The 11,670-nt window shown below is 44.0% G+C and overlaps 1 protein-coding gene across 1 annotated transcript in view; it reads left to right on the plus strand.

The window, feature by feature from the left end:
* Positions 1-11,434, plus strand: part of LOC147703723 (gap junction beta-5 protein-like) — a 48,740-nt gene extending 37,306 nt beyond the window's left edge. Inside the window, exon 2 of the mRNA XM_086932068.1 lies at positions 8,753-11,434. Within this exon, the coding sequence (XP_086788194.1) occupies positions 8,753-9,433 (681 nt within the window). The 3' untranslated portion in view covers positions 9,434-11,434. The remainder of the gene's footprint in view (positions 1-8,752) is intronic.
* Positions 11,435-11,670: the final 236 nt, after the last annotated feature.

Genomic DNA, 11,670 nt, shown 5'->3' on the forward strand with positions numbered 1-11,670 from the left:
CTAACGCTTCCCCAGGTGACCGTCCGTCCCGAGCATCGGCAGTCTAAGTCAAGTGGCATCCTTGCTCCTGTCTACAGATGCCACGGGTGCAGATCAGCACAGAGTGTCTGTCCTCATAGACACTCCATTTTAGCAAGGCAGAAGCACATGGCAGCCAAGTCCCTGCTGACATCCAACACTCCCAGCAAGTCATCACCACCTGTCATCCAGAGTCACCACATGGCTGGCAACCACCATCACGCCAGCCATCAGCACCGGCGTCAAACAACACCACTCCCATAATATCGGTGGACTGGAGTCCGACACCGTTGCCACACCAGCCGACTAGAAGAAATCAGAAGCCTCCTGTGAATCTGGCCTACCCTGGAACCCTCGGCAGCGAGTGCTAATCTTGGCCAAGACTCATCCACCCGTGAGAGTTGTGCGTGCGACCAAGTAACAGCTCCTCAGCGGTCCTGCAGCTGCCCCAGAAGGCACACAGTGGCCCCCAGCGCAGCCCTCCTACAGTCCAGCAGCAACCCCGACAACGGGCCTCCCCAGGCGGGAGAGCGAGAAGAGACATTGCCCCACCGACCGGTTACTGGTCACAGCCAAGGAGTTCAACAGGGACAGTCAGCACAGCAACACCTCTGTGAATTCTCATTTGGGACTCCATCCATGTTCATGACGCAACTCACTAAAAGGAACTGTTTAGAATTCACCACAGACCATCACCAATGTCAGCAAATTGGAAGCCATGCAATGACAGCAAGATACGTCATCGTCAGCGAACCGATGGTCTGCAGCGGACGTCTCCAAGCCAGCGGCCGTGTCCTGAGCCCCTCAGGTTAAACTATGGGTGCCTGCTGAGAAAGTTCTGCTGCAAGCAAAGTCACCAGCCCATGACTGATGTCGTCCTGCCACCTGACTCAAGAGACTGATGGACCCTGTGGTATTTAGTTAACTGTTTGTTTTGTCCATACAGGTTGGACTAACACTTTGTTCCTCAATATAGTTGAGGAGGAATGTAATGTCCTGCAGGACACGTTCTAGTGTTCCGCAGGAAGCTAGACTTCCAGCCACTCCCTTGAGGTCTGGACACACTACACCCACACACCCATCCATCACGGGTGTCACGACGGACGTGACCCCGCTAATAAAAGGGCCCGGGTGCACATGCTCCTGGCCAGTTATCTCACTAAACGACAGCGTGTTAGTGTCCGTCATTCCATGCCATGTGGGCCTTATGCCCAATACTACAGTTCCCACTCCAACCGGTGATAACTAAAAAATCAAATCAAACCAAAATGAAATCTCGGTTTGATCTACATCAATCTAGGCAGGCACACTTCAAAGGCAATCAGTTTATTTGAAAGTCCTTTCATTGGAGGATGTCGAATCTATTGCAGTTTGCACACAGATTGATGTTTAATTATAAACTATTTGAGTTTTTTTTCATTGATGGCTCCTTCATAATTGGCATTTGGGCTCTGCCCTTCCAATTATAAGCAAAGGCCAACATGTTCTGCACAGTTTGTGTGACCAAACTAAGGGCAAGATGAGGATTTATTTATAAGGGAAGTTCGAGAAAAAAAGGAGGAATTCACTAAATATTGGAAGCTATTATAAGAGGGAAAATTGGTGTATTTTACGTCCAAAGATGGTGTGTGAGTGGTAGTGCATGTCGAGCTAGGAATACATTCTGCTGATATTAGTTTCTTTGTGCCAAAGGCCGCATTCTGCTCTGGACCTTATTTCATGACTCATGTGTAGAAATCCATAATATCTTAAGACATCATTTGAAGGCTATCTGAGGCATGAGCCTGCTTTTACTGATGTAAGCATAAGAGAAGGTCTGCTCTATGTGCCTTAGGGATCTCTCTAGCTATTGTTTTTAAATCGAAAAATAAATGTATTATTGATCCAGACCAGAATACACACGTGTCAGGCTACTAACTTTAAACTCCTTCTCCCAGCTACCTGTGCACTTGGAGGGTTATTGATTTATAGACCTTCAGGACCCAGGGCGCCTTTTTCACAAGAGATTAAGCAGCTTCTAGAGTCGGTTATAGTAGAGAAGCCGCGAACAATCCTGGGGGACTTTAACTTTTATCTAGAAGAGAGGGACAACTCAGACTCTAATACTCTCATCTAAATGCTTGAGAGCATGGGTTTTGCCCAATTAGTAACAGCCCGACTCACAAAGCAGGACATACATTGGATGGTATTTTCTACAATGATTCACAAATTGCTTTCCAACATACAATACCTATTTGTTGGTCAGACCCTAGTGCAGTACAGTTCGACTTCCTCTCTCCAGCATTGAGTGGGGAACAGAGACCCCCTCACTCTCCTAGTAAATTTAGAAGCCGGAAAGTTATCTCAGCCACCACTTTGATCCACACCCTAAAAAATATTCCCTGTACTGCTCAAGAGGACCCTAATCTTGGGGCTGAGGCTTTTGCTACATGGTTCAAATCCACAGCTAACATAGTGGCACCCCCTAAATCATATATCCAGAAAAATGCCGCCCCTCAGCTCCGTGGTAGAATGACAAACTCAAACGATAAAAACAAGTTAGTCATTGCACGGAGCGAGCTTGGAGACTAACGCTAGAGGCACAGGATAGAACATTATATAAAGCTATTGTTAAGGATTATAAATGCGCACTAGTGGAAGACAAATCCATATACTGTATGCACATAATTCATAACTCAACATCCACGAAAGAGCTGTTTAGGTTGGTACAACAGCTCTCATCCTCCCAATCTATGGCAGAACCAGAAACATCACAAACTTTCTGCTATAAATTAGCTACCTTCTTTCAAACAAAAACCACAGACATATATACCGACTTTGATTCACACCCTGAAATGCTCATCATAACTCCGGCAGTCAGCAGTCCTATCGAAGATGCACCTATGTTGCCTGGTAGCTAGAATAGAGGCCTCATAAAATTCTCTGACCTCGCACCACCACTTCTTGTACAATATCCTATGAGAATGCACTTGGGCTCTCCTATGGAGGTGTGTCCTCCTGCAATCCTCCATATGGCTGCTGACACCATAATAGAACCCCTTTGTAAATTAATGAACAATATCATTCAATCTGGAATCTATCCCCATACTTAGAACCAGGCCATTATTAGACCTCTTTTGAAAAAACTAATCTGGATCCTAGAGACTGCAAACACTACTGTCCCATTTCCCTGCTCCCTGCCCCAGCAAAAATCTTGGATATGCATCTTAATAAACAGCTCATTGAAACTACAGAACACAATCATGGCTTAATGTTTCGCAGTTTGGATTTAGGAGGCATAATGGAACAGAAACTGCTTTAATATCAGCCATTGATTACACCAGGCACACAGTGGATGAAGGACAGTGGGTAGTGCTGATCCTCTAGGATCTGTCAGCAGCCAGCATTTGACACTATCCTCCTACTCTGCTGCTGGACAGACTCTGGAGTCTTGGCATCTCACATCAAGCACTAGCCTTCCTGTCCTCATTTCTGACAGGGAGATCCCAAAGGGTGAATTTAAAATCCTTTCACTCAGACTCCTATGCTCTACCTTGTGGAGTTCCGCAGGGGTCATCTCTGAGCCCTATTCTTTTTAATCTGTATGTGGCACCCCTTGCAACTGTGGTCCATTTTTTTGGATTGGAGGTGGTGTCATATGCAGATGATACACAGATTATGGTTACCATCCCAAAAGGGCTGGGCTTCATTGTCAGAAAATTGTCTTGGATGCATGACCAGAGTGGCAAACTGGAGGTCTGCTAACTTTTTAAAACTTAATGAGAATAAAACCGAAGAGTTGATATTAGGATCAGGGGTATCTAAGTGGAACAGTAGGATGCTGCCCTATCCCAAGCAAAAAGGCTAAGAACCTCAGAGTACTGATGGATATTGAACTCAGCTTCAATATACAAGTCAATCGCACCATCTCTACATGCTCCTGGCTCAAAAGGATGTTAAATCTTCCCTTTTATCCAACCACCAGCTTAAATACAGGTAGCACTGGCCTTGGTAATGTCAAGAACTAATAACTGTATTGCTCTGTACCTGGCTGTTAATAAGAATTTGCAGTACAAACTCCAGGTACTGCAGAACGCCCTGGCAAGACTCGTTCTGGACATTCCTAGAAAGCAGTCTACCAGGAAGGGTCTAGAGTGCCTGCACTGGCTCCCCATTGAACAACGCATTAGTTTCAAATCTCTTTGCATGGTTCATATATCGCTGTATGCTCCCTTCTCACGAAGGCTGAAGACTATGTTCAATTGGCATTCTCCCAGCAGACCACTACGTTCTTTGCTCCAAATGCACCTGGCGGTACCAAGAACCAAGAAGAAGTGGGGGGACAGGGCATTCTAGGTGTGAGCAAGCAAACTCTGGAATTTCTTACCCCTTGCTCTCAGATCTATTCCCCTTCTGTTCCCCTTCAGAAAAGCCCTCAAAACTTGCCTTTAAACAGTCTAGTTGCTAGCTGGAGTTTTCTGTCTTTTTCTACTTTCCTGGGTATGTACGGCTGACCTTTAGAGCCTTGATGCCTTCGGGTGATTTCTACGCTTTATAAATATCAAATCAAATCAAACCTGTTAAACAGCTCTGTAGTCCATGGCATTTGGTTGTGAGATTTGAGTAATTTATTTCTTCCTTCTTCTCACAATTTTAAGTAGATTACTGTTCCTATAATAACACTTCTATGTTACTTATAAAGGCATGATGGTAAATTGAAAGGGAATCTGAGGCATACATGAAGAGAGATTCTTTAAAAAGAGGTGGTGCCAACTTCCATTCACAAGTTGCTTCCAATAAATGTAAAATTGTTTCGCTATTAGAAAAAATATTTGGAAAAGTGTGCACAAAATACTCCATTTGTCTAATTTTTTCAATATTTCCTCTGATGAGAAATCCCTCCAGCTGTGGGTCCTGCACACACAGTTTTGTCTTTGTAGCTGCACTCTTTTCGTTTGTTCAATACGCTCTGGATTTTTGAGCCCACCAGTTTCAAATTTTACCACATGCCTCTTTTAAAAAAAATTGGGGAGCAAAACATTTCTGATTTTAGAATAAACTGCTTTTCAAATCCTGTGCAACGATGTCATTTTGTATAATTATCTAAATATTTTTTAGAAATACCTTTAAGCCTACCCTCTCACAAATCCTGGCATTTCCTTAACCTTTAAACGCAAACAGCACCCAAATCCAAGCCTAATCAATTTAGCCTGGGCCTGAGATAACCCTGAGGCCGACCCTTAACTTGACTTTGACCCTAACCCTGAAAATGAGGTGTGCCCAACCAGGGAAAGCTTTATCGCTGGTGGTGCCTAACCACAAGTCTTTTTTGGTGCCCCCACCAACATACATGCCAACAAACATGATTCAGGCGAGAGACCCTTGCTTTTCAGGGAACAATTTGCCTTATTTTAGCTGTCTACAGCCTGAAATTGCCTGTGCTTCAATAGAAGTCAATGGGAAAAATATACTCTCCCGATTTTGTTTCAAAATCTCCCTCTTTCCAGGTCTTCACATGTTCAATTGTATGCACCAATAACCTAATCCACGGATTTCCACCTGCTAACAGTGACCTTCATCTCTCCATAGCACCTCTCTCACATACTTTTAATTTGGTTTAAAGAGCAAAATACATAACGTCATAACCTATGCTATACGTTTTTATGCTGCTCTTTGATGCCAGTTCATGAGTGAATGTTCTATATTAGGATTGTAACTTATGAACTGCTGTAACAAAAGGATCTTGTGGCAAAAGCAGCAACCCACTGAGCTATCCACATAAAATACAGTTATGTGATCTGCATGGTACGTGTTCTTTGCAGCAGTCATACTAACCATCTCCCAACTTTACAAGGAGTCAAAACTCCACTAGTAAAAACTCCAATTTCTCTCCAGCAGGAACATTAATCACCAGGGTTCTCTTGACGTTTTTATTGCTGCCTGAAAACTGCTGGATGCACAAGAAAGTCTGAAGCAGGTGCTGTTATTTCTAACCCCAGCCCCCCCCCCCAGTGGTCAGTGGCAGGTGGGGCTGCACCGGTCGTACCACCCTAAATCCGGCCCTGATCACAACCCTTTCTTAATCTATTCTTATTGTATCTAGTAACTTAACCCAGCCCGACCATTAGCATAGTGGCTCATCCTTATCCTGGTGCTAAACTAACCAAAACCATGACCTTAACCTACAGCTCTACAAAACCGTAACCTCAAGCCAAACCTGACACCAGACCTGAGCCTAATTTTCATCAAGTCCCTATCCTGACAATAACCAACCATAGCAGTTGTTTTAACCCTTGCGTTGACTATCTCAGACCTGCCAACTTGTGAATTGTTTTCACTGTGTGAGGAGAGGGGCGTGGCCATGAAGGGAGCGGGGCACAGCCCAAGACAATTCTAAATCCACAGCCCCCGCTCACTTAACCAGCCTCCCACAACCCCCCACCCAAAAAAAAATATCAAAGCTTTTAAGGCTGCCGCCTCACCCAGTGATTCATCTCCACCCAACTTGTAATTATGACATTTCCGACCAGAATGCTACCAATCACTTCCTTTCAGTTCCTTTTTTTTATATGAAAACATTTAATTGAAGTACCATTTCATTAAAAAAATTTACCTTCGAAATCAAAATCACAGAAATACAATTGAAAGTAGGGCGATGAAATGAGGAAAAAGGTCAAGTTTGTGGTTAGAATCATGTTAGAGATTCAGAATCATGGTAATGGCTATGGTTGGAGGTAAGGCGGGGTCATAGTTTGGGGTTGGAAAGGGTCTAGTTAAGTGTACAGTTAGAACTGAGGGTCATCGTCTGGGTTACAGTTGTGAGATAGCAAAGCTGCCAACTTTAGGGCCCGCCACCCCGGAAGAGCTATTGGCTTTAATAGGTAGATTCACTTGAAAAGGATGCATTCTTTTTGAGAGGTAGTGTAGGAATGTTACCAGATGAGCTGTGGAGTGTGTGCTTTTACTGTATAGTTGAAAAATCTTTGTACTTGGTATAGTCTGTGTACAGCTAATATCTATTTTTTTAAATCATTTGGTTTAACTTCAACTTAAATCTTTTTGTGCATTTTGTGATAGCACATTTGATACTGTGTGTAATAGTGAATTTCCAACTGATTATTTTTAAGTTGTATTTATTTTTCATTTAAGGTGCGCTTTGTTTTATTTTAGAGTACCTAAAGATAAACAAACAATAGAATAGGTACAAAATATTTTGCTCTTTTTAGGCACCCCTTTGACCCTGCTCCCACGCTCCCTGACCCCCACCACGTTGCATACATGATCACAGTTCTATACTTTTTTCAATGCATTTCGACCCTGGGGTGGCTACTAGAGAATGGTGGCAGGGAGGGGGGGCAGGTTAGAGGAAAAAAAATCTTCTCTGCTGTTTTGTCCACCATGCAAGGAAGCACACAGTCTCCCAGGTTCTCCTAGCCAATCACGACGCTGCTGTCTCCAGCATGACAGCAGCGTCATGATTGGTCTGAGGGCCCTGGTTCAACTCTCAGACAGGGACTGTGCAATGCGGCCGGGTGGAGAACATACTAAGTGCGCATGACTGTTTGGCCAGCTCAAGACGAATATCCAAACTATTATGCGGACTTAAGTGCCCACCACTCCTCCCTTTGCTGGCTGTGATGACAGCCCAGCCCCGCCCCGTAAAACTGTCTCAGTACAGAAAATTACATTATAATAACATTGAGGTATTATTGTTTTATTTTTCAATTTTAGCGCTGCTCAAAGAGCAGTGGGGTGGTGCTCCTCTGCCTTAGCGAAAGAGCTGCCACTGTTTGGACCGCTGCCTTCACCCCGTATGATAAAACAATGAAAATACTCTAAAGTTGTCATATCGGGGTAGATTTCTCAGCTCTGAATTGATGCGTGAATTATAATTATGGGTACAAGTTACATATGGGGAACGTCGTTTACGACGCAACTTTTAGCACGCAGTGCTATTACAACGCGGTTGTTAAATCGCATTCTATTACAACACATGACTCTGGGGGGCGCTCAAGGATAGGGAATACTTTTAATTTACTATCCAACACCTTCCCTAGTGTCAACGGGGACTGGTGTTGGAATAGTAAATTAAAATATTCACTATCCAACACCCCTTTGTATTATGCGTTGTAAAAGAATGCGTTATAAAAACTGCGTTGTTACAGCATGCGTGCTAAAAGCATGCGTTGTAACAACGTACATCCGTTACATATTGCTACACTGGAAGTTATGAAGCATCATTATTTGGATGACAAGGCGGGACTAATTTGCTTTGTAAATTGCTAGTTAATTTAACCAACAGGTCCCTCACACTTAGAGGTCAAATATGACCAAACAACATTTTGTGGCTACCAGGTTTAGTTAGGTAGTTAACGAACAATAAAGAAAATGTGTTCAATCTGAGGGCAAAATTCTATATGCTAATGTATTGTCCATAGACGCTGACAAAATGAATGGCAAGAAGAATAAAAAAATTAGATAGCTGAGGTGGTGTAATCGCGGATTATCCATGCCTCGTCACATGAGTAAACGTTACTCTGTCGTGCTTAAAAGATACACAGGATGGAACTTTTGCAGATTTCATATTTAATAAAAGAGTGGCAAGAACTAGACTTGCACATGCATTAAGTCAAAGACTGAAGGAAAAAATTAAGAATGTGAGTAAATTGTATTGCTTTATTATTATCTTCTCATGGGTTGTGCGGTCGATGTCTTGCTGTGATTGATCTGTCTCTGATGTTGTTTCTCTCTGTAGATGGCAGCCATTGTGACCAGCCTGGTGCGCCTCTTCCAACCCTCATTGGCCTCGATGGGCGACAGCCAAGGCCCAGTGCTCTGGTATGCCCTGCTGAGTCTCCGGCTGGTCGCCCTCTTCACAGCCGACAACCCTTGGTCCTCTCTGAAGCCTGACTTCACCTGCAACCACTCAATGAGTGCCTTCTGCACCACCCTCTGCTTCAATAATCACTTTGATGTCCCACTGTCCCCGCTCTGGAGCTTCAGCTTCCTGGCTGGCGTTGTGCCAGTGCTGCTCATGCGCCTGGTCCAGCGAGGCTCCCGCAAGGCTGCTTCACAGAAGAAGGACATTGAACTGATGGATCCTGTTAGAGAGGCTGCCGCCAAATCATCCACGCCGGTGCCGCCGCAGAGCACATCCGTTGTTATTTTGCACATTGCTTGCATACTCTTCCTCTTGTGCATTGAGGTAGTCTTCCTGTGTGCTCTGGTTGTGTTGCAACTGCCCAAAGTGTTCCCTCACACCTTTCCATGCTGGGCTGACTTGTGCCCTGAGAATGTGGAGTGCGCCATCTTTGGCCGCTCCGATAAGCAGATGGCCCTGGCCACTCTAGCATTTACTGCCGGCATCAACATAGTGGTCTGCGTCACATCCGCTATCATGGAGGTTGTGCAGCTGAGCAGGTGTCGGAAAAAGTAGGCCGTGTGGGAGGTTTGATATTCACGGATTGTGGTACTGCTTTTGAAGGTTACAAAATGGGTGATTTAACTTAACACTAAAATTGTGCTACTGACTCATGTACCCGCCTAGAATCAGCAGCTCTCTCTGCTGCATCACTTACTCTTTAGGGATAAACAACTTGGTCAATTTGTGCCCCAATGCAGAGACAGGCTCTTCTCATTGCATCTTTAAACCTTGGTACTTTAGTTTGCAACACTTGTACTCGTGGTGGTGACATATGTGTACAGAGAGAGATCCTCCTTTTGCATTTTACATGCACTCTTATCATCAGTGGATAAATCCACATGCTAAGTACATAAGCCTAAATGCACTGTTTGCACGTCAGTTGCTAGACACAAGGCGAGAAGAAGGTTGGAACTATCCAACAGACCTGTTCCAGTGCTGCGCAAGACTCAGGGCTGGTAAAGGCCTGAGGAGAAGCCACGTTACCGTCTCTGCTATTAAAAGTAATTAAGAGTCATCAATTTTGCACTGTGAAATCAACCCAGATGTGACTCAATGGTCAGTGGCGTAATGAAGCTTGAGGGGGCCCCCATCCAAATACATGGCGTGCCCCCTTCTGGACTTACTCAGGAGTTCTCCAGCCAGGGTACTTTGCTGATGGGGCCCCCTGGAGCTCGCCCCCTGCACTGCAGGGCCTGCTGGGGCCTTTGTTACACCACTGTCAATGGCACAAGACCCAATTGAATCTAGAGCCAATCTAAAATTCACCCCCAGTCAAGAGATCTGTGTTAAATCCATTGTTCTTTAACTCACTTCGCCACCCCAGTTCAGACCCAGTCATATGCAAATCAGTCTTGACCCTGCTCCTCATGGGAACGCTCTAGCCCGAACTGCCAAGCTAGGTCCTCACTGGAGCGGAAACAAGCATCCTGGGACCGGTTTCAGGGCATCACCCCTCATCAGCCATGCTAGCTTGAATCCAGTGGCAAGGGCACAGCAATGCTAAGAAGCCAACTGGAGTGCCTCATTTAAAGGGAACATGTTACCACTAGTGGCAGCAAATGTCTTTGCAAGGGAGAAGGGTAGCTTAGATTCTTCGTTATGACGTGTTCCACAAAAATGTAATGAAGAAACATAACCATGACATAATCTCGTTTAAATTGGACCCTTCACATGAATTCTTCTGACGTACATTAGATTATCTGCTGCAACAACGACGTTTTCCAGGATAAATTGTGTTTTTTACATATCACTTCTAACTCACTATCCCCAACCTTCCCCACATCCCAGCCTACATCATAACGTTTTATTGCTCCAACCATAAGCATTACCAGGCCTCAGTCCTAAGCAATTAACTTTCTCTAACGCTTATCATTTTTTTAACCTCAGCCCCTACTGATACTTTTTGGTTCACCCCTAACACTTCCCACAACGTTATCACTACTCTAATCCTCAGGTTATCCTTCAATGTAAACTTTTTTTTGTTGCATTGTATATAGAGCAATTTTGTCTCAAGGGCATTACAGCCCTGTACATGAGCCTCAGTTTTTATTGTACAAGGTCAGTTCCCTGTTACCCTCACAAAAGCCCTAAATGTAGCCACAATTCTTATTCCAGAACCTGACAGTAATCCTAGCTCATCCCTAACCTTCTATATATTGTACGATTCTCATTGATCTCAGTGGTACACCCAAATTGTTGTAATGAGTTCCCTGAAACATGCTTTTTTCATTTCCATTGAGGGCGGATTCCGGTAATATGTTCTCTGTTATAGTGCATGCTTCTATTTCTCCATCTGTGTGCGAAAATCTCTTTATTCATTTTCTGTTTTTTCCCAAAATGTGATTTTCCCATTTGGGCAAATGTGTTGTATTTGAAAGTGCACAAAATCCGAAAATATCACTACCACACTCCTCCCAAAAATGTGCCAGTGTTGTGGTTTAGGGAAGAGTAATGGCAAAATTATCCAATATTTGAGTCTGAAATCTGCAAAATAAAAATGTGCTTGAAGTTTCATGAGTTCTACAAGGCTTGGTGTTCTGTGCAGTTCTTCTGTGTGTTATTGTGGTTGTAAATTTTCAACGGCAGTCAACAGGTTCCAATATTTTTGGCCAAATAACTGCTGCACTTCTTGAATTTCTATGTGGTGCGGTTGGATAGTTGTGTGCAAAAGCCAGTATTGCAGATTTTTATCCCAACCACTTACACTTAGGTAGGAGACTCTGCTACACAAATAGGCTAAATAAGACAAA

Source organism: Lissotriton vulgaris, chromosome 7, assembly GCF_964263255.1.
Source record: "Lissotriton vulgaris chromosome 7, aLisVul1.2, whole genome shotgun sequence".
NCBI classification, from domain to species: Eukaryota; Metazoa; Chordata; class Amphibia; order Caudata; family Salamandridae; genus Lissotriton; species Lissotriton vulgaris.